At 40.1% G+C, this 24,483-nt stretch overlaps 1 protein-coding gene across 1 annotated transcript in view; it reads right to left on the bottom strand.

The window, feature by feature from the left end:
- Positions 1-4,135: 4,135 nt before the first annotated feature.
- The window catches only part of SNAP25 (synaptosome associated protein 25), a gene marked incomplete at its 5' end in the record, with an annotated part of 32,742 nt that continues 12,394 nt past the window's right edge, over positions 4,136-24,483 (bottom strand). Inside the window, 5 exons of the mRNA XM_079718739.1 lie at positions 4,136-4,247; positions 8,302-8,436; positions 13,412-13,556; positions 16,075-16,200; positions 19,903-20,020. Of these exons, the coding sequence (XP_079574865.1) occupies positions 8,368-8,436; positions 13,412-13,556; positions 16,075-16,200; positions 19,903-20,020 (458 nt within the window). The 3' untranslated portion in view covers positions 4,136-4,247; positions 8,302-8,367. The remainder of the gene's footprint in view (positions 4,248-8,301; positions 8,437-13,411; positions 13,557-16,074; positions 16,201-19,902; positions 20,021-24,483) is intronic.

Genomic DNA, 24,483 nt, shown 5'->3' on the forward strand with positions numbered 1-24,483 from the left:
GGAATAAGTTTATGTTGAGCTAGTTGGTCAGGATATCTTGACTGAAGAATTAATTGTTCATTGTTCTCAGAGCTGAGTGGGCTCTTCATATTTAAGGTACAGAAATGAAATTTCGGAAGCCAGGAATTCCAGTAGGCCATTGTCATGGTCAAATCCATAGGTATGGAAGGTAAAGTGGATTTTCAGTGCAGACATATAAAAACTCTAGCCCCGTAGAGAATCCCTTTGTCCTAGTTGGGGGTTTTGCCTTTAATAACAAATGAGGGTATGGGTTTAGCTCTCTAGGGTTTTCTATCCCCCCACAGCCTCTGAAAGTTTAAAAACACACACCGTTAGCATTTTCTCATCTTTCTAAACTGGTGGTTATCTCGGTTCCTTTAAAGAAGTTAAGACAGTGCCTGGGAAGACAGTAGTCACCTCCCACACCCTCATTCCTCAGACAACCAGGATACATCTTGTGTGTACTTAAGCGGTCTCTGACACACATAATTTCTTTTTCATCCCTGAGTAATCAGTCTTTTTTATCCTTTTAGCAAAGAGAATGGTATATTTTTGTGCAGAAAAGATTGGGAGGAAAGGAAAATTAAAGAAAGCTCTTGCCCTCCTCCTGAGAAATTTCCGTGTAAATTCCCACAAAATAGCAACAAATAAAAGATGGCAGGGAAAAAACCACAGAAGTTTCTAGAATAAGGATATTTGTCAGGTGCTGTTTGAGGATCCAGCTCTATTTTGAACATTTTAAAATGTTTTCTTTCCAGTTCTGGTGTTTAGGGGTTAATGATGGTGCTGAAACCCCATTGCTTTGAATAGGAGGGATTAGTTTCGTTATTTTGGGATTAAGGTCAGTCTTATCGACTGGCTGCCACATCCTGTCAGCAGTGCCCAGTCCTACAATCACTCTGCTCGGGTTCTCAAATCCTCGCTTGGGCTTCTGCCTGCTGAGCCCTACAGTTTTTCTTTTGAATATGACTAAAGGGGAAGAATATTCGGGTGTGCTTACTCTAAGGCACACAGAGGATCTACCCTGATCTTTTGTTTCCTTGAGACGATAAGGACACAGAGGACAGAAGGAGAATTCCATAGGCCTCTCGGTGGGCGTGGTGGATTGATGGCCAAGATAGCCATATAGTTCACCTCTCTCTGCATCCCTGTCCTTTGTAATATGACTTTATGCCTTTCCCAATAAGAAGTGTATTTCCCTATGTCTTGAATCTGAACTGATCTTGTCACTTGCTTTGACCAATAGAATGTAGTAGAAGCAATGAGCCTAGACCTCAAGAGGTTTTGCCTACTTCCACTCTTTTTCTTGGACTTTTTCTGATTTTGCCCTGAGAGCAAATCTTGGTTGACTTGCTGGAGAATGAGAGACCACAGAGAGAAAAGGGGAGGTTCCTCAGCAGACAGCTGGCCAACTTGCCCAGCTGACCTGCAGTTGACTGTAGTTATGTGAGGAGCCCAGCCTAGACCAGAACTGCCAGCCAAGCCCAGCCCTGAATGCCAAAATGCAGAATTGTGAGCCAAATCAATATTTATTAAGTCCCCATGTTTGGGAGCAGCTTGTTATGTAGCAATAGCTAACTGTTACAGAGGTTCACAGCCTCTGCCATATTCTTTGGATCCTTTGCCTAGTTTCTCTTATTATCACTGATAGTATTGGCAACAGTGATAACAATAGGTAATATTAAGACAGAACTGTAGAGTGTACAACTCACTTGGGTCTCACAATAACATCTAGGGGATGCCTTTTATTTTGTCTCTTTTTAAAAAATTTAAATTTTTTGGCTGTGCCACGTGGACTGTGGGATCTTAGGTCCCCAGCCAGGGATAAAACTGGTGTCCCCTGCATTGGCAGCATGGAATCTTAACCACTGGACTGCCAGGGAAGTCCCTGGGATGGCTTTTATTTTGGATGTGAACAATGGCAAAAACAGTGCTAACACTCTTGACTTTTATTACCTTTGGGTAAAGGTCAAAGAGACTGATAGAACTTTAATGGTGAAAAATTTAGCATTTTTTTGCTACAATTTTGCTACAACTGCTACAATTCGGAACATGGAGATAACTGAAGAGTTTGTTAGTAGGTTTAACAAAGTATGAAGCATCTTTGATATGAAAATTAATTTATTTAAACTTAAGGTGAAGTCCAGAGAGCACACTGTGTGTGCACATATGCAATGAGTGAATTCTCTAACCGAAAGTGGCAAGGGAGGCCTGTGTTCAATCCTGGTGGTGCTATGTTCTCTTTCACTTTATTTGTCATCTTGTGGCACATAAAATTTACAAGGCATTTTAATGAACATGATCCCACTTGATAGTCTCAACCATCCTGTGAAATAAGTAGGGCAAGCATCATTATATCTGTTTTGCTTAGACATATATCCAGACTAAGGCCCAGGCTAGTCTTAAGACTCCTGATTGAATTCTCTTTCCATAGCACATCCAAGCTACCCTTCAATTTATAACTTTGTGAGAGGGAGCACATTGTCTTTTACTATAATTTTTCATCCCTCCAACCCTTGTTTGGGGAAGGTGGGTGCTACATTAGGGGCAGAAGCCGGATTTCACAAATGCAGAGCCATGAGTTCAGACAATAATTGGTACTGCTTTGCATGCAGCTCCTTGCTCACCACTGAGGAACGCCAGTTTCTAGACACATGCAGTAGGAATTAAGGGGCATTTTATTGAAGAAGGATGGATCCAAAGAACAGTGGCAAGTAAAGAATGCTGGCAAGTGGGTGGTAGGCAGTGCATTTCTCTATGGCAGTGTTTTGGAGGAGATGATCAGAAGATGGCATGAATCTCATAAAAACGTGTTGTCTTAGGTAGGGCTTCCCCAGAAGGGGACCCTGAGGCAAAGATTTGGGGACAGATAGTTTATTTGAGAAGGGATTTCAGGAAATACAAGTAGGAAGGTGGCAAAGAGGCAGAGAAGAGAAGACAGCCAATAAAGAAAGTGACAATTACCAGGCAAGATGTCATGTGAGGAAGTTGAGATTGGTTCTACTGATGAGCTCTGGGAGACAATATATTGGGAACACATGCCTCAGAGCCATCCCAACCTGGGGCCGAAGAAGCTGGGGAAACCACTCACCCAGCCCCATCCATCCTTGGTTGAGGACCGCTTCCAGGGGCTTTAAAACTTCAGCACTTCTGGAGAGGGTGTGGAGAAAAAAGAACCCTCCTACACTGTTGGTGAGAATGTAAACTGGTACAGCCACTATGGAGGTTCCTTAAAAAAATAAAAGTAGAGCTACCATATGATCCAACAATTCTACTCCTGGGCGTATATCCAGAGAAAACCATAATTCAAAAAGATATATGCACCCCAATGTTCATTGCAGCACTATTTACAATAGTCAGGAAATGGAAGCAACTTAAATGTCCATCGACAGATGAATGGATAAAGAAGATGTGGTACACATGTACAATGGAATATTACTCAGCCATAAAAAAAGAACTAAATAATACTGCATTTGCTGCAACATAAATGGATCTAGAGATTGTCACACTGAGTGAAGCAAGTCAGACAGAGAAAGACAAATATATGATATAGCTTATATGTGGAATCTAAAAAAATGGTATAAATCAACTTATTTACAAAACAGAAATAGAGTCACAGATGTAGAAAACAAACTTATGGTTACCAACAGGGAAAGCGGCGGAGGGATAAATTGAGAGATTGGGACTGACATATACACACTACCATATATAAAATAGATAACAAATAAGAGACTACTGTATAGCACTAAAAAAGGAGGAGCTAAGGACTATGTGGTGGGTGGGAACATTAGCTGGTGGCGCCCTGCCTGGGAGTGAGGCTCTAGAACAGCCAGATACCTGGGATGTTTTGGAAATAACTGAGAGTACTAGAGTTAAATGACTTGTTCATGGTTTAGTTTTTCTTAATTTCCTTGTTTCTCCTATATTCTAGGAGATGTATTTGAGTCTCCAAAACCTAGTTGGAGAGCCTGAGGTATATGACTAATGTACTTGAAGGTAAATTAATAAGTTGATGATTGGATGATGACCACTTAGAGCAAGAATTTCCAAATCTTGGATCATGAAGTCAACACTTTTTACTCTTCGAATAACATTTGACTTAATACTCATCCTTTGCACACTGTTTGTTGCATCCTTTGAACTTGCCTTCTTGCTCATAGTCCCAAGGGTTTCACAAGTTTCTTCTGGACAATGTAGGAAATACTTAAAACCAGTATTGATTGAGTGGTAGAGGAGGTACGCCAGTACTACGAAATGAAAAGATACAGGTAGTTTGTACGTTTCTTCTATCACTCCCAACCTCTGCTTCCCAAATGGGTTCACTCTGGACATATCATTTTAGTTAGTCCCAACATTGAACTTCACTTTTTCTTCCTGGATCACTCTATTTTAAAATAACACCTTCTCTCCCACCTCCTACACTCTTTACCCCCCTCACTGCTTTATATTTTTCTGGGGAAGTTACCATCTGATACAGTTCATATTTTAGTTGTTGGTTTATCTGGATAGATAAAACCCCCAGCTTGAGTGTAAGTTCAATGAATCGAGGGAATTGTCCCTGCCCCTCCCACTCCCAATTCTCAGAACAGGACCTGGAATAGAGGCTCAATAATCATTTCATGAATGAATGAATGAAAGGTGGGTTTACCAAGACCTTCCACTAAGAAGCCCAACACATTTGTCTTTACTGTTCTTTGTGAAGCCAAATGTCTCTCAGAGTTTCCTGACTGGCTGAATTGAGAGAAGCACAATCCTGGATTTATCTTCCAGGCCTCTCTACAGCTTTGGAGACACACACATCTGGCTTGAATCATGCCTCCGTCACTTATTAGCTTGAACAAGAGAAATCTGGTTCAAATAATCTATTAATTTCTTCTTCTGCAAAATGGGGCTAATAATGTCAAGTTTGCAGAGTTTTTAAGAGTGTTTAATGAGTCAACGTAAATGAGGCACTTCACACAGCACTTGGAATGTACTAGCTGACCACAAGTATGATTTTTCTTCCCTTTCTCTCAATTTCCAGTGCCTTTATCAATGTGCTGACAAATCAGTGACACAAAGATTGGGGCAAGGTGGTCAAAGCAGATGCTGGGGGAGGATGTGGAAAAAGGAAAACCAGAACTAGAAATGGAGAGGCAGACAAGAGGAAAGGACTCTGTCACTAGGACACAGGACCACCTTTCACCTTCTGGAGTTCTGTCGAAGGCTCACGGACGAGAGGGATAGAAGACTTAGGCTTCGTGGTGTTCCACCTTGCTCCAGTAATTATATTTCTACTGTACTTCCTGAGTTGGTGCATTCCACAGATCTGATTCATCCCTGGGGAATATGTCTTCCTTTAGCCAAATGAAGCTGACTGCATTAAAGCTGAGGCTAGACAAGCTCAATTATCAAAGGAAATATGCTTCAGAATGAATTATGTGATGGACCCTAAAGCAGGATACCCATGTCTTACTTTTCATGTATCCAGTGTGGGATTTTAATTACTCAAACAATGTGGAACCACACTCACTCACCTCACTGAGAACAGATGGAGTTTGGAAAATTATTTTCTAACTCGGCCCATACATCGACCCCTTAGCAGATTCGACATACACGGTATATTTATTCATCTTCTCCATCTTTGAGCATCCTCTCTACTACCTTATTTTAAGGAATAAATGTGTTGCTAGAATTGGTCCTTAGAATAACTTCTTGAGCACCTGGGTATCTCTAGAACCTGTTCTGAGGTTTGGGAACAGGGTAAAGAACTGCAAACATTTCCTGAGAATGATGAGTTTGTCATCACTGTTTTAACTTCTTAGCTGCTCTCACCAAACCTCCAGAGTTACTGGTGAAATGACCTGGCAGCCAACCAGAGCAATCAGGATACATTTGTCTGCATTGCCGTTATGGGGTAGGAGAGAGAGAGAGAGAGGAGGTGGCAGAGGTGACAGAGATAATGGTGGTGTTAGTGAAGGTGGTGGAGGAGATGGAGGTGGAGGCAACTGTGGTGGTGGCAGTGGTGATGAAGGAGATGGTCGTGTCTGGGAAGGTAGCAGTGATAAAGATGGAGGTGCTAGTTAAGATGGTTAGAGAGGTGGCAGAGGCAGTGGAAAGGTCAAGGTGGTGGCAGTCGAAGCAGTGGTCATGGAGGAGGTAGGAGGGTATAGGTGATGGTGGAGGTGATGGTGGGAGAAGTGTTGGTGGCAGAGGAAATGATGGTGGTGAAGGTGGTAATATCAAGAGCAATGAAAACTTATGTCTGCACAAAAACTTGAGCACGAACGTTCATAGCAGCATAACTCTTCATAGCCCAAAAGTGAAAGCAATGCAAATGGCCATCAGTGGATGAATGGATAAACAAAATGTGTTTTCCATACAATGGATATTATTTGGCCATAAAAAGGAATGAAGCTCTGTTAGATGCTACAACATGGATGAACGTTGAAAACATGATGCTAAATAAAAGAAACCAGTCGCAAAGGATCACCATCATATTGTATAATTCCATTTATAGGAAATGTTCAGAATAGGCAAGTCTATAGACAGAACTTAAATGAGTGGTTGTCTATGGCTGAGGGAAGTAGAATGGGAGTGATTACTAATAGGTATGGGCTTTTTTGGGGGGATGATAAAAATAGTCTAAAATTAGATTGCACATCTCTGTGAATATACTAAAAACTATTGGATTATACACTTTAAATGGGTGAATTTTATGACACGTCAATAAAGCTGCTAAATAAAGTGGGGGCAGCAGTGGTGGTGGTTGTGGAGGGCTAAGTTTGGTGGGGATACTGGAGAGAGGAAGGAAAATGAGAGTTGATTGACACCTGATATACCTCAATCAATGTATGGCCAAGTCTGAGTACCACAGATATTTTTCCCATGGAATTTTTTTCTATGCCTTCTGGCTGAACTACATTTCCCCCACAGACAACACTGAATCTACACACAAGCATTTCTGAAACAGATTATAAAAGTCAAGACAAGTTTCAGCTGTCACTGGATCGTGTCTAGAAGGGACACCTTTGCTTTTTCCATGCAGTGTCCTCAGCACACAGAAGTGGCTTCTTAGGAGCAATGGGATAGTAGCCAGATTTCTTCCTCTCATGTGAGTGCAAACTCAGATGGGGGTCCGTGAAGAAATTAAAACAGACATCTGGAGTCTATAATTTTTAATAATTTTAAACTAGCTACAAAATGTCAATCACATCACAAACTGACAGAGGAGACAAGGGGGAATTTAATATTACATGCTGTTATGATATTTATCTCACAGTTTATCTATATTTCATTCATTTATATTATCTTTTAAAGGTTTCTTTATCAGCTACTAAACATCTCAGCAATTTGGTGTGCATAGCTCTAGATTAAGCAACAGAGAATTGTACTGATAACAAACCACAGGGGAAATGGTGATTAATAAGAGTCAGCCTTATAAAATTTACATCTCCACACTGTTTCACAGCAAGGTTGCTTCCTCCAAAACAGAGCCTTCAAAAGCAGCAAACAAACCCTATATTACATCCATTTGACATAGTTTCAACCAAACATATATTTTGCTGGAAATGGTTAAATGGTGAGCGTGTTTAACCCATCTTTTAAAAAATTTTTTTTAAAAAAAAGGATGATTATGATTAAGAAGTCTAAATATTGACAGAAAGAAAGTGACACTATTGCAGTTTTGCTGGTATAACTTAATCTTGACAGTGTCTCAATACTGAGCATGCTTTGTTGTTGTTTTGCTGTTGTTGCTGTTGTTTTATGTGTGTGTTTTCTCATCAGTATGCTACTGTCATGGAAATATTTTGTTTAAGTAGGAATCTAAAAATCTATTTAGTTCTCATGCATAAATGCATAAATCACATCACTTTGAGTGCAATGCCTGTTATGTAATTCCACATTGTCTAATCATGAAATCATAAAGACAGATGACAGCCGTGAGGAACCAAAGACAGCAAATTTTGAGAGTTTCAGAGCCTGACACCCAAAGAAATGACAGTGGCAGTAGCTCTGTGGAATGTCACAGTTTTACAAAAACAATACTGTGTATTGAAAGAATCAACAGCACATTGAGCATTCCTAAATTGTTGTCATTCAGCAAACGCCACTGAGGAGAGAAAAGGAAAAAATGAAACCCAAGACATCTTACGTAGGGAGTTAGAGCCACCAAATGACCACTATATACAGCCTTTGGAACAAAAGAGACCCAGAAAGAACAAAAGACACATAGTATTGTGGGCTGATGGATGACACAAGACAACATTCACAATGGGGGTGGATTGATGTGTGCATGTGTGCAGACCTACTAGGTAATACCATGAGAAAAGCATGAAGGTGCCATCTTGCCCGACAGCATTTGGAAGAGGACACAAGTGGGCACATTTAACCACTCCCCAGCATCTTTGTTGCACGTTGGTTGGCCTCATCAATTCTGGTTTTGTTGGAATCAGCCTGGAGAAAGGGGAAAGAAAACAGAACTCAGTTTACCCATTCACATTCCATTCATCCTTCTGGGTCTACTTCAAATTCCTTCTGTTGGGTGAAGGCATCTTGAGACTTCCCTGATCAGAATGAACCATGCCTTCTTTTGTGTTCCCAGAACCATTGCTTATGGCTGGACTTGGACGTGATCACAGAAGCTTGATCTTAGTTCTCATGACTCTTTTCCCTACTATGGAGAGCAGAGTTATATCATTTATCTTTCTCTTCTGGAATGACACCCAGTGACTTCTATGGCAGGCATTCACATCCGTTGGATTGAGTTGAATTCCTGCCATTTGTACAGTTATTAGCAGTGTCACTTTGGGAAAATTACTTAACATTTCAGGGCCTCAGCTTTCTCATTTATAAGCTGGGGATAATAAAGAACACTGCTCATGAGCACAGTTCCACTCATTCAACTTTGACAACATCAAGACTGACATCAACTATGAGGTATATCCTGTTATTAACTCCTTTTTCCAAGTGAGGAAACTAAGCAGAGGGGATTTAGGCAATTTGTCTAATGTCACAGAACTAATAAATGAGGAAACCAGAGTCAGAAGGCCAGCACCCTGGAGTCAGCGTCCACACTGGTAGTCACTATGTTAGTCGTTTTACTATTTAAGTTTGCTATGAGGATGAAATGAGTTTATACACATAATATGCTTAGAATAACGTTTTGCAAAAATTAAGGGTTCAACATATCTTATCTTGTAATTATTGTTATTGGGTGAAAACGTGGTTTGCTTTTAAGGATGTTTAATAATTGTTTAGTCCCATTTCTGAAGACTTACTCTTATGAGTTATAACTGGCTTGTTTTAGCAGGGGAACATTTACTATCATTTTGTCCCTTAACTGACCACTTCGCTGCTTGAGTTACCTTTTGCTCTGCATTCATCATGAAACCCAGGTCTGCTACCTGGATATACCTTTAAACTCCAGAAAATAAACTATTCCTGACACCACTGAGAAACGTATGAGTCAGCAAGTAGAAGGGAAGACAAAAGTTCTTTTTAAGCTGTTGTTTTGCTCTATTATGATTGGTAATGTTATCTGTCCCTCTCCAGCCTGGGAAGAGGGGAAGGAAGCTGAGAGGCAGTGTAGGGAAACTGAACTGTTTTTATATCAACCAGTATTTACTCAACGGTTACTGATTTTGCATCTATGACTGTCCTTGGTGCTTTCCAATCTCCACCAAGTTGTGTCTTCTTTATTCAGTTTAATTGTGAATTCCCAGGACACTAGACTTCTCAATATTCAAATAGAAATTTGCCAAGTTAAAATAAAAAATAATTCTAGATTATTCATAACTCTGAATTATCTGGCAATGGCTCCCTACCAGCTGTTTGGATAATTAAGAGTTGACTTCAAAACAGATAAGATAGAACACTAATTTTCCTTGATTGCCTTGATCTATAGATTCATATTTTTGACCTTAGGTTCCTAATTTGGGAAATGGGTATTCTCTCCAATTTTACTTGGCCCTTAAGTATTCCCTCTTCAGCTACAGAAATAATGACACTTTGGTACAAAGGAAAATTAGAGGCTCAGACCAGTGTGAAATGCTCCTGAAGATTGGATTATTCTATTTTTCCAGACTTAACTTTGAGAACTGTTCAAATGAGAAAAATCATCCATTTTAAAATGGATAGCATTTATGGAGGCAAACATTCTAGGATTTCTTACATTAAGAATGCACTGGTGAGTCTTCACATGATGGTACAAGAGGATATTTTGAAGTAGAGCATGAGGTTACTCTTTGGATATCCTCAAAGGATCTGGGAGGAGCTGGAACAGACCTATCTTTAACAAACATCTGTGATGTCCACCTGAATTATTTCTGAAGCATATCAAAATTCCAGCCCATACAATACAAAAGTGCCATATCTTTATTATATTATATAACAGTAGTGCTTTTAGAAAAAACTCCTGAGATAATCTTATTTTAGATGTCTTCCTGGTATTTGGAGAATGTGTCTGTGTTTATTCTATTTATATGCTTTTTAGGACTTTATTTATGCAACATATCCCATTCTAACTTTCATATTTCTATGTAGAGAATCCTAAACTTGCTAATATACTCAAGATATGGTACATGATTTGCCCTTGTGAGAAACCCAGGATGCCTACCAAAAAAGCCAGTAAGAGAGGTAGAAGGAGCTGTTTAGTTCACCCTTCTGAACACTCTGGAAATCTCAACTTCAGACCACGACAGGTAGATTTTAGATTTCCAGAAGTGGATACTCACTACCCCACATGGCAGCCTGTTCTGACCCCAGATTTGCACTGTTCTCTTATTATCTTTCAGGTGAGAAACCAGGTCATGAAGCTGGTGAGCAGGAAAACCTTGTGGTACTCAAGATCTTAGTTTTCAAATTCCATGCTTCCTTGTTAATGAGAGAATGTGAGCAAAGCTAAAGCTTCAACTTCACTGTATTTCAATGTGTGCATAGCATCTTCCACTGACAACTTTAAGTCCAAGTTTGAACATCACAAAGTTGTTTCCTTAGCAACAGTTCCCATAAAGATCTGATATAAACTTGCCACATTTTAATAGTTTTCTAAGAGAATCATAGCTTTTTAACCTTAGAAGATTGTCTATATATAAATATCCTAAATCAGAAAACAAGGTTTTTAAATAGACGAAGTAATTTCTTGACAGTCCATAAGGATGTATTGAAAAATGGGTTGTTTTGGACTCCCAAAACTTCACTGCTAACTGAAGTGATGAGAAAGGATCATGACTGATGAAGTTGGGTGAAGACTGCTGTTGGGGTCACGAGAGAATATGGGAGAAACATCAGAAGATTATCTTTTGTTCTACAGTGTGATTTAATCTTAGATATGCAGGAGATCTTTGCACACCATTTCCTCTTATCAGAAGTAAGAACTTGCACAAGAAGGTAGAAGTCTACTAATAATTGTGTAGCTCATGTAACATGTATCATTTGGAGCAATGCTGAGTTGAAATGGGCTTTATCTCAATCATATCCACACTGTTATTTTGAGGGGAAAAAAGCCTAGTTACTCAATGGCAACTAGACCCCTACCTTACTTCTTAAGCAATTCAGCATTCAAGGATGATATAAACTCTAATGACTATTTCCTATCCACTTGTCTGACTTTTGATTAAACCTTATAGCTGCACACGTCTTTGCTCTTGTAGCAAACTTGGCCCATAATGAAAGATATTCTCCTAAAGAAGAGAACTAGAAATACAAAGTGGCAGAATTAAGATGTCACTTGCCTTTCCAGGAAAACAGCTTGCTTAAAGCCCAGGTCTATCAATAAAGATTTGACCCCTCTTTTTTAGTAGGACTTCTCCTTCTAAGACTCTAAGTGAGTTAGAGATACATTATCTCCCTACATCTGAGTCAATTGGGTCCTTTGATAGAAAATGATTACTCTTCATTTTTTTTAAATCATTTTCCTATTGGAAGGTAGTTCAGCAATTATTTCTTAGTTCATTTTTCTGGGCCGTAATGGTTAGGTCTATTTCTGTTGGCTCCAGTGCTTTATGAAACTCTCAATATTGTTCTGAAAATCTATTGATTTGCCTTAAAAGCTTTAGCGTATCAAAGGCTCTTAACAATAATAAGCATGTCATGACTTGTAAAGTAGGCAGAGCGCAAGTATTTTGTCAACTCACATTGACATCTGTGTAGCTTAATATTGATTAACCAAAGTGTAATGCAATCAAATATTTTTAATATAAAGTGCACAGAACACAATAGGGCAAAGCATTCCCTTTATGTCTACTCATTGCTTTCTCAAGTCAGTGGAGAATGCTTAGGTACTAAGAAACTGAGTATTTAGCCTTATGATTCAAGAGACCTCAAAAACCATCCTTCTTCCCCCTACCAAAGTGGAATGAGTTGTTGAAAAGAAACTCAGGGTTTCAGGCTCAAAACTTCAATATCTGCCAAGGAATAAACTCACACAATATAAGATTAGCCAAGTAGAATCGATTATAGATGCACAATTACCATTAAACCCATAATGTGTCTATTTCTCCCTGTTGGCATTTGGACACCTTTAAGAGATTATAAGCAATATTTAGGAGTCTACTGATTGGGGAGGGGGTGGAATACAAAGACATAGAGACTGAATCAGATTTGCATAGTGTAGAATACCAGGTTTGGGTGCCCCAGATCTTTATATGAGCTTTCCAGTGTTTCTTTGTTTCCTCCTAATCTCAAGCCCAAACCGACCCTTTTCCATTCTACTGTCTCCACTCTTCCTTATGCCTCTTGTTGACACTAGGGGGCTCAGTCTTAGCATGACACCTGGTGCCCTTATGTGAACGCAGCTTTATCAGATTATGTTCCCTACTTTGAGATCTGGACATGTGCACTGTTGAACTGGAAATGGAATCTGGGACTTTTTGAACTGTCATTAAAGCTCTGGCACTTATAAAATCAAAGCTCATATTCATCATCTGGCTAACTTAAAATAACTATTCATCTCCACTTGACAAGCTCCTAACCATCCTTTAAGACTCAATTCAATTTCAACCGTTTTTTTTGGAGATTTTCCCATCCCCTGACCCTTGAAATCTTTCCTCATCTAACCTGATTTAGCAGTTGATGTGTGGCTTTCTTGGCAAATTATATTTTCTTCTGAAGCTCACTGCCTTCTGTAGGCTGTGAGTTTCTTGGCGGTTGGGATGATGTCTTTCTCATCTTCACATGTCCTTTGATTCCTAGCACAATGCCTGAAGTAAAGGTGCCTCTGAGGAACATCTGCTAGATTAAATTCTCCCCTGTTATTTACTTATCTGTTGCTGGATTTTTGTCTTAGAAAATTAAGGGGAAAATGTCTATCTACCGATGTCTGAATCCAAAGTCATGGACTGAGGGTCTTGTTATGCCCTTTGCACTTCCTCGGTGGTTATTTCAGAGGAAGTGATAAGCAATGGAAACTTGCTGAATGCCACATGCTCACCTTCTCCATGATCCTGTCGATCTGGCGGTTCTGTGTATCGATCTCATTGCCCATATCCAGGGCCATGTGACGGAGGTTTCCAATGATGCCGCTCACCTGCTCCAGGTTTTCATCCATTTCATTTTCTCGGGCATCATTTGTTACCCTGGGCATCAAAGAGAAGTTTTTAGAAGATAGGAAAAAACTCAAATACCAAGGACCCAAAGTTTAGGGAAAACCCGTAGACCTCTAGGTAGCAATCCTATCCTTTTAAAATTTCTATTCTATACAAGAACACATGTTAGCTTTTGTACATTGGAAAATGATGTTTTAAAGTGCATTATTGAACACTCACATTTCTATTTTTAAAGAAGGCATATTAAATAGATTAATTTATCTTCTTCTCTTGCTTTCACCAACACATCATTTCCTCCCTTCATATGTTTATGCCAATTTTCATTTTTTAAGGGTAAAATCAGCTGGGAGGATTAGTTGGGAGGATTCCAGGTCAGAGAACGGAACTAGTTAGAAACTGTATTTTTCTTTCTGAAATGTCAGTCAAAATCTCCAAGACTCAAATTTAGAATGAAATAAAAGCTACTGTACTAAGTGAGAGAATTTCTCCACTCATCTTCTTCCCCATTTGGGACCAACATCAATGGGAAGAGTAATGAGAATTACAGTCTTCCCCTTAATCCTGTTTGCTCTCAAGAATTCCAAAGGGAGTTACTTGTTCAAGATGAGTTTTACTTGCTCAGATTTCAATGCTATGGGGTTTTTGGTGGCATTGTGAATGGGTGATTTCAAGGAAGAAAACTGTGATAAAAGTTTATTGTTTCTGTTTGAATGGGGAGGAAGGAGTTGGCTCTCAAAGTGCCTTCCCATTTTTTTCATAGCTCAGCTTGAAAGTTAAGAAGGCACAAACTCTTTACTATAAATGGTAGGTACTTATTCCAGAATGTCTGGCTAACTAATATCTTTCTACAACAGATGGTGATGGGCTAAAATATGTTCAGAGAGGTTAAAATCCATCCCCCATGGTAAATCCCAATGCAGACTGCCCCTCTAAGGTTTTTAAAGCAGTCCAGGCCAGATAAAATTAAAGGGGAACTTCCTAGATTTCTTCTGTAGAAAAGAAGCTTATTTAAATGATCTTCAGCAGCTAAGGCATACTTCTGGTTCCAGGCTTCCCAGCCCTATTTGCACATTAGAATCACCTGAGGAGCTTTACGAACTACTGATACCTGGATCTCATTTCTAGAAATTCTGATTCAATTGGTGTGGATTAAGTCCAGGCACTGATACTTTTTAAAAATTGCTCAGGTTATTCTAATGTCCAGCCAGGACTGAGGACCCCTCATCTGGTTTCCCTTGGAGCAAATAGAAACATGAATAGAATTGTCATCTGTTATTTCTAGGTAGATATCTAGACCTTTATACACAAATGGCAGTGACTCATTTGAATCTGGGTTATTGGTTGGCAGTCTCAGCTACAAAGGCCTGGGTACAGATGGCTGTACAAACAGCAGCCCTAGTCACTGCTGAGTCCTAGTGTAGTAACCTGTAAAAAGTTATAGATTTTTCCTTTTCTTTTTAACAACAGGGATATTTGTTCTTTTATCATTTTCTGATCTCTTGAGAGCTTAGTTCTGAGTTGGCAGATCTGTGTGACTTGAGATTTTTTAATAGATATTTAAGTTAGCTTTTGCTTCCAGATCTCAAAAGAAATTATTAATAAGAATTCAGGTCTGTTCATTATTCTCTATTTGTACCCCCATGTCTGTTCTCTGGCCTTCTTTGCTCTCTGCCCAGAGAGGCTGACCTCTCTACAACCTTATCACCCAGGTTCTCTTACTCTGCCTTCCAGTAGGCTTTGTCCAATGGCCAGTGAGAGACTGGAGAACAAGAGACTGAGGAGTTGGGGCATTTATTTCCCTTTCTAGTTTCCTGTTGGGTTTGACAGTGGCTGCATCTCAACCCACAGCCCCTGCCCATAGCCATAACTACAGTTGGGTTCTGGTGACAGCTCTCTCCTGTCCCTTCAGGATTCTTCCTGCTATTCCTAGTTCATAAGTGCTTTGCCATTCCTTATTATTGACCCTGCCCACACCTCTGTAAATAATCTCTTTCATAAGTTCTGTCCAATTAAACTCACGGAATGAGACACCTGTTTACTGCCACACTGATGCTGGATGTGGTCATGTGACTTGCTTTGTCCAGTGTAATGTGGGCAAAGGCTTGATAAGTGCTTGCTCATCAGAGCCTGCCCCTTGGATTGCTGCCACCACCATGCAAGAAACCTCGGCTCTCCTGCTGGGGAGGCCACATAGAAAAGAATGGATGCCCCCTACCCATAGCCCCAGCCAACCACCAGACAAGCAAGGAGGGCCATCTTGGATCATGCCTCACCGAGGTGCATGTAATGAGTGAGCCCAGGAGAGGCTCTTGGAAGACCTACTCAGACAACGTAGAGGTTCAGAAGTAGAAAAATGATTTTTTTTTTTTTTTTTGGCCTTGACACGCAGCCTGCGGGATCTTAGTTCCCCGACCAGGGATTGAAAGCAAGGAGTCCTAACCACTGGACCACCAGGGAACTCCCTAGTTGTTTTAAGAACCACTCAGGTTGGGGTGGTTTGTCACTCAAAAGTAGATAACTTACATAGCACCGGCTGCACAAGGCTCACCTGCGGATGAAGCCACCACTGATGGCCATCTGCTCCCGTTCGTCCACCACACGAGCAGGCTGGCTGGCCACAACTCCATCCTGATTATTGCCCCAGGCTTTTTTGTAAGCATCGCTTGATTTAAGCCTATGCAAAAAAGAGGGTGAGTGACAAGCAAAGGGGGCAGAGCATCAAGCTCACAACAACGGTTACCTCTTCAAGCTAAGAACTGAACCAAGCAAATGAGTTCTAATTCGAGGCATTAGAGAATACCGATATATCATAATCTGGACCCATAGAGTTGGCCGCCACCATGCCTCAGCTACTCAGGATTTCATGTCCAATCAAGTCAATTGCAGTTGTCAAGATGGCAACCTTTGCCCACGGGTTGTTCTTGTTTTGGTTTGGTTTTGTAGTTTAGTTGGATTTAAGACAAGGATTAAGGTAGTTAGAGGACATTCAGTTCTATTCCAATGACACGGTTATATTTTGAGACACAAAACACACAGAAAAAACATACTGGCAGACAGACACAAAACAAGACTGCCAAGTAGAGTGCGTACATCACACCACAGGAACACACTGTCATCAAGAAAAACATACTGGACCAAGTTTTTACACACCATCATGCAAAGATTCCCTGCTTAATTGTTTTCCCCCAACACCTGTGTGGAAACAAGCATTCCCACTCTGCATGGAGAACATAAAGGATTGGTGGCTGGCCAACCGTGATGGTCTGTGAGTTGCCTCTAGAGTGATTTGAATTCGATAATATATCGGTACTTCCAAACAGTTACCATACATCCAGAATCGATGTACAAACCTTTGTCCACAGAGACAAAAAGTAAAAGAAGCGTAGTGAAATGAATGCAGGAAAACAGAAGAGAGAACAAGCCATCTAGCACCAGAAAGGGAAATCCGTCTACATCTTCTTCATGCACCAGCTACAGGCATGAGTAGAAAGTGAAGCATTCTCATTTAAGCCAAACTACTTCAGAAGTTGACCATTCTCAAAAAAGGCACCAGCAGGACAGTAATAGCCTTCATGAGGATTTGAAACGCAGTTCAATAGCTTCTTTTTTGGGCTGAGGGGCAGGATGGGAGTGGTTACAGACTCCTACTTCAAACTGTCCTGGGATGTGGTGGGGGAGAGTGGTCTGGAACTGGTGTGGCCTCCGTATACCATATTTCACTGAGCTGCCTTGGAGAAAAACTTAAAATCCAGGCATACCTGTTGTGCCCAATAGAAACATGTGCAGCATATTTTGGTGGGTGTGTTGTAATTGAGCAATCAAAGATGTTTTTAGGTTCTTTGCATAGTAGAAACCACATGCTTTTTAGTCCAAGAACAGAACTTCCTTTGGTCCCATTTTTACATTTTCTATTATAAGACACCAGAATTTAACCTTTTGTTTTTTTTCTTTTAGTGGAGGACCATAGCCATTTATTAAAACTGGCTCTAATACTAATACTTGAAGATTAGGGACCAAGAAACCTTGGAGACAAATTGGAAAATTGTACAAATGGAATTTCAGCAACTCCCACAATCTAGTGTATAATACCACAGCCTTAGAGCAGTCAGAATTCACTGCTCTAAAGAGCCAGGGGCCCACATAGTGGGATAGGATCCAAAAACTAATTTAATGGAGCTTAGAGTCTGGTTTTTTGTTTTTGTTTTTTTCCAAATCCCCAGTTCCTCCCTCCACACATTAACAGAAGTTATATGGACCTTGTGATGCTTTCTGCTATGTAAAATGTCTGGTATACCATCTTTGGCAGAGTCAAGGGGGTGGGAAAGTTTGCGTTTCTGAACGAAGGCGAATCACTGCACCCACAAGGCTGCACATAGACTCACATAACTGCCGGACATCTACCATAGTCCTTCGAAACATGCCGAGACAGGGCGAAGCCCTCAGAGAGTCCAGGGCACCACCAGCCACTGCGTTGTGACACATGGTTTTTAAAGCATTATTTACACACAATACGGAACACTTCAGTCAAGCTTTGAAGCTCAGTTAGGGTCTCTTGTGCAATAAGGAATTACTGCCAACTGGTATGTGGAATTCATAGGGGTTCGTCATTTCATCTGAACATTAGAATCCATCCCAGGGAGGGAAGGGGGCCTGCCTCCACCTTTTCTCCACACACAGTTGATGGATGGGGAAAATGTACCTGTGAAATTCATCACAAAGCAGGTAGACATCTCACCTGGGGGCAAGTGGCCACTGAAAAGGATATACAGTTAAATCTTGACTAACTGGAATGCTTAGCCATGTCATTTTGGTGAATTATTGGACTTTCTTAATTAGCAGTGGGCCATGGAGGTACATTTTATTTCAAGGGTGATGGTTGAATATCTGTTAGATTCTTGAGCTACTTTCCTGCTTCAGAGTCTTAGGGCAGTGAACATGATCAAATCATTCCTTGGTTATGGTTTCTCTTGATGTGTCTGATGGCCTTTCCTCTGCAGCTCAGCTCTTACTGTTTGGTCCTATTGGATGTAGAAGTTATACAGAATGGAGACTGAGTGAAAGAATGCAAACTGCCTAGATTGACCTTAAAGAGAAACACCTTAAAATCCTTGATGGGATTTGTTCTCTCCTTGTTCATTTGTCTCTTCTTGCTAAAAGTGGAAAGGAGCAGAAGTATAAATATACTCAAGGGTTCCAGTTAGCTAGATTCCAGTTAATCAGGCTTTACTGTAGATCATTCTTAAAAAAAAAAAGAAAAAAGAAAAGTTTAAATGTATTTGTAAATTGAGCCCCTCCCCCTCCTAAACAGGAAGTGGGATATTTTAAATCAGCCTCAAAGTTTAAAGGATGTGAATGGTCATATAATCAGCTAGAAATGACATCAATTTCTATGCTAAAAGCTAGGATCAGGAGAGCTTTTAGGAAAAAGGCTTCTGTTCAAAGGGAAGTGGGAGGGGTGAACGGGATCGGGTAACGGGTTTAATTTTCCAAATGCATGTTGAACAATCCGCTCATGCATTTTTTTTTCACTGCTAGTCAAAGGAGACTACCTTCCAGAACCCTTATTTTCAGGTTCCTTCTGTTGCAAACCTTTATAACCACATGTCACATTTCTGCTACATTCCAAAAAAGCATTGCAGAACCTTAATAGTTGAATGTTTTGTGATGTTGTGCATGCAAAATCTACACATTTCAACATTTCGGCCAGTGTACAGGGAGGTCTTCCAAGAGGAAGAACTGGAGAGGGATGGGTCCAATTTGGCTAAGCCTTGAGCACTTCTTGTGGAAGGACTCATTGCCTCTGCGTTGGGTGCAGCTGCGGCATCTACGATCTAACCACTGACACGATTTGGCAACTGGTGGGCAGTTGAAAGGGTGAATCGCTGTCATACTCTCTAACTTATGAAATGCTTGTTTGGGCCAAATTAACTGTTATTTTTGCTTCTGAAAAATCAAACCCTGATACGTGTTTCTTATCTTCCCAACTTACCCACAGTCTTTTCTAAATCTGCAATTTTGGCTTTTGGGATTTAGAGAACATAAAATCCCTCTTTTATGGGATTTTATGTTCTCTAAAGCACCTCTTTCTTGAGATTAGTCTCTGTTTCAAGGTACACTTTCTGGAAAATGTTGAAACGTTCATCAATAAAAGTTGCTGACAGTGAAGTTTTCACTGTAGTATGCCTGATTTTTAATGCATCAACAGTAACTCCCACTAATATCATCTATGCTATGAGATGAATGCATTGGAGACGGTATTGATCTGTTCTGCATGCCACATACTCATCCTGCCTTTGCACCCAGCAGGAATGAGCTTGTCAAGGCTTGGAGATGGGCCTTGGGAAACCAAAGCTTCAGGCAGGCAGGCAGCACCTACTTGTTACAGGGACACACACAAAGCCCGCAGAATTTTCCTAGATCCGTCAAATTCTTTTCTGCTTCTTTCATGTCCTTATTGATTTGGTCCATCCCTTCCTCAATGCGTTCCAGTTGTTCTGATTAAACACAAGTATTTTATCCCCACAGAATGAAGCAGATGAAAAAGGACAAAGAAAAAAAAGACAAAACTTCAGACATTCACTTTGACATTAAAAAAGAAAAAAAAAAAGAAAGAAAGAAAACTGGACGCCACAGATTAGAGCTGGTACCCAGTACCTACTTGTTACAAGGACATATGAAAAGGCCACAGCATTTCCCTAAATCTTTTAAATTTTTCTCAGCCTCCTTCATGTCTTGGTTGATATGGTTCATGCCTTCTTCGACACGATCGAGTTGTTCTGGTTAGGACAAAGGGATGACAGTGTGGAATGAATTTTTTGGGGGTTTCCAACAGAACATGAGAAATGTCTATGTGAAACGGAATTTGAAAAAGAAGGAGAGCTATTATAATGCATTGTTTGAGAGGATGCATTGCTGGAGTCGGCTGTTGCTCCCCTATGCAGCCAGGGGTGGAAGGAAATGAACAAAAATGATGCTCAAATCGTTTATAGTGCAGACATGATGGGATGGGGTAGGTAGGCCTGTTAGATCCTGAGGGTCCAGGAAAACAGCACAGCATATTCACTTACTCAGACACCAGTGAAACCCAAGAGAAAGAAAACAGCATGTTAGTTTATGTTTTAGGCATTCAGATGTAATGCTACTAGAGAAAGTGTCTGCTTCAACTTTAACATGTCTCAGTCTTTTGGTTTTTAAGCATCCTCAACCAGCTAAGGGTAGAAAATAATCCACCTTCTTCTTTGGGAAAAATAACACTACAGTGATAACTATCAATGGATACCATATATTATTTCCCCCTAGCAGTGGTTCTCTAGTCAAAGGCAGGCCATGGACAGCTCTTGGTTTTGAATACTCAATTAACACAAGCTCTAAGAAAAGCAACATCAGCACAGCAATGTTATAGGTAGTGGAACATTTAAATTCCTTTTATCCTATGACTTCCTTGTAATGAAAGCTTTGGAAGGCATTTCACTTCTCTGCCCCTGATTTCCCATTTTCCACAATGGGAAATGCTAGACCCCAACCCCAGGCAGAGCATGGGAAAAATGAATGCCTGGGTCTCTGGAGGAAGGTGATGGATTGGAACATTAAACAGTACCAAGTCATCACTGCCAGGAAAGCTGACCTTAGTATATCTAAGACGTAGATCAATACCCATAAAAATGAATCATACTTCTAGGTCACCAGGGTAACATACACCAACTTGATTAATTTTTCAAATGTTGTGTCATCAAATTGAGTAAACTATAAGTTCCATGAAGGGATTTTTAAAACAGCTTTTAAGACCATTAAGACAGCAATGGGATGTCTTGGCTGTCTATTTACAAAAGCTAATTACATTTCTATTCCTCCTTTCATCTATATTTTCATGCATGCATGCCTACGCCTCTGGGAAGGAAGGCATGATTAGAATAAAACTGGTAAATACATTTCCAGTCTAAGGGCATACATAATCACTTAAAAACAATTTCACATTAAATTGTCATTCCAGTAGAAATTGTCATTCCAGAAAATTAAGCTAGGTTCACTAGTGGCCCAAACTGGAGAGACTATCCATTTGGAAAATAAAAGCCTATTATGTTCTCTTTTGTGGGGCTGAGGAATAGAATTCAGCTTATTAGGAATCTGCTATCTCTGCTCTGCTTTTCAAATGACAGGGGAAAACAAAATGTTTATCCAGCATAGGCTAGCCAGAGGAAATAAGGGTGTAGTGCTGGCAAACTTTTGCTGAATAAATATAGGTACAGTAATAGCTTAAGAAAAATCTCTAAAGGGGCTAAAAAACAAATGGATGACAATTCTTTACAATCCAGAGAATTCTGTACTTTTCTGAAGACTTCATTCCAGTTTCCTTTAAGGAATGCAATAAATTAGTCTGTAGATCAAATTAACTATCAAATGAGGGGATTGGTTGGGGGGAAAGGAGCCCAATATCCTCAAAAAACAAGAACTATGTTAAGTACAGACAGAATAGGGACGCCAAATTCCAATCGAGGAATTGCTAATGGCTTCCTGGAGAGCTGGGTTGAGATGAGATTGAAGCATCTGGGTTCGGAGGGAAAACTTGTTGGGCTCAACTATCACAGCTGACATATGCACAGGTTATGGCATGGGGACACACATTCAGGTGTTTGCTTTTCCTAAGGAATTTCTCTTGAGTTAATATTTTCAGCTAAGATAACTTTCTGACATTTCAGGATCCCCACTCACTGTGTCTCCAGGGATTAGAAAATAACATAAATAAAAGTGAACTGGCCCACAAGTGTTGAATTTCTGAACCAGAGAATTCAAATTAAAAGATAAAAACAAACAGACAGGTTCAAATCCCTATTTCTGAGAGCAGGGTTTGGCCATGGTTTGCCAGTTTGTTCAGCAAAGATCATAGCAAAGAGGAATTCTGGAGTTCTTTCAGAAAAGTTGATTCAGAAAACTATTTTATTGCTCCAATATTGGTTGAATGTTTCTTTATACACAATTATAAGTCAAATCCTTAATTAAAAAAATATTGTGGGACTTCCCTGGGGGTCCAGTGGTTAAGACTCCACCGCTTCCACTGCAGGGGACACAGGTTCGATCCCTGGTCAGGGAACTAAGATCCAGCATGCCGCATGGCATGGCCATAAGTAAAAAAATAAACAAACATTTAAAAAATAAATAAAAATATTTAAAAAGAAATTAAAAAATATTGTGGAACCATTTTGTCACAGATATTCTGACAATAATATTAATTTTTTTTCTTTTTTTTTTGGTTCCCTCTTTGAATGTAAATGCTATAAAGACAGGGATTTTTTCCTGTTTTGTTCAGTGCTATGGCACATAGCAGGTGCTCACAATAATGTCAATTTTAAGAGTGTTACTGAGTTACGTTTGTGGATATGTTTGGTGTATTGGGACTTCACAGCACTTAAATGATTTCTGTGAAGATTTTTCTCAGGAAATGCTTAAAAGCAATCAATATCCTCATTCCATTCTGGTGTAGACAGCAGCATCTGAGAAGCTGATGCAATGCAGTGTCTAGGGTTGACTGCTCCTTACCTCCCTAAACTTACTTTCTGGCTGTTTTCTGTTTACTCTTGGAGACTGGGAGGGGAATAAGATTTTGGATTGGGGAGGTATTCCAGTACATCACACTGTATGTTGGGGCAAGAGATTGTTCTTTCTTTTGCTATGATATTTGGATGATTGGTTATTTGTAATGGATCCACCAATGGCAGGATGCTCAGGGATCTAAGTTTAGACATCTTTTGTACTAATATTACATAAGTAAAGCAGCATGGGACCATTAGAATCCTCAATCTAGTAAAAAAAGAAACAGTAGAAGAATAGCAAGAGGTCAATGCTATTGATTGACCCAATGTGCAAGCCTTCATGAGTGTAACCAATTACAAGATGCTGCCTACATGATTTTCATTTTCCTTAGAATTGATGAACATATGGAAATTCATTTAAATAAATTTAAATAGCCATGTGACTAGGGGCTGCCATATTGGGCAATGCAGCTTTAGTCATTCATAAGAGATATTGGTGAGTGGACTTTAGCAAGAGGGATGTTTTCACAAATGTTACCCTGTAGTGCCATGAACCCTTTAAGAAAGTTGGCAGGCTCTGTGGATGAGGGTTTACTTTGCCTTTACTCTGCCAGGCAGTGGTGAAAGATTTCACTGTTTAGTTTGTAGTCGTTCCCATGGGATTGTCCCAAGAGCAGCATTTTCAGCATCGAAACAAACATATAACCCAGCAAAGACCAACAAAGGGAACAAGAGATATGGAAGTGAAAGGTTAAATCATCCCACATTAGGGCTAGGGGTTTTTCATGGGGATTTCTCTTGGAGACAAGAAAAGTCCAAGGACGTAGGACATTTCAGGGCCATCTGTCATGCTCAGTGCTCCTTGGTGTCTCCTGACACGTGGGTGTAAAACAAGAATCCCATAAGGAATTTCCTAGCACAACCATTTAGCAGGACAACCTGGATTGGCTCTTTAGGCAGATGGCTGTTTCTTGAGACTTCTGTGCAGTTGCAGTCAACACTTTTGGTGTTCAGGCAAAGACAAAATTAGTAGAGCATAACTGGAGAGAAATTTTAAAGCAGTTACTGATCTAAACAACTAAACACAGCATATGCAGTGTCAAAATGCATTTACAATGGCAGTAAAGATAGTTGTTGACTCATCAGTCATTTCAAAAGTTCTAATCTTTTCTTACAGTATAAATGGAACATGTAGCATTTAAGACCAGGCAGAAGCTACCCACTTTTGAGGGTTTACAGTTGCATGCTTCTCATCAGTATCAATTATTCACCACGCATCTGGTAAAACCCAGGTTATCCTAGGAAATATGTTCAACCGAGAAGTTAGCATTTACTGCTGTGTGGCCACAATTGAAATGTCTTAGCTGAGAACATTAACTATCTTGTGGGGGCAATCTGCAATTTTACTTCATTTCTCAGAGAATAATGTA

Source organism: Hyperoodon ampullatus (genome assembly GCF_949752795.1).
Source record: "Hyperoodon ampullatus genome assembly, chromosome: 14".
NCBI classification, from domain to species: Eukaryota; Metazoa; Chordata; class Mammalia; order Artiodactyla; family Ziphiidae; genus Hyperoodon; species Hyperoodon ampullatus.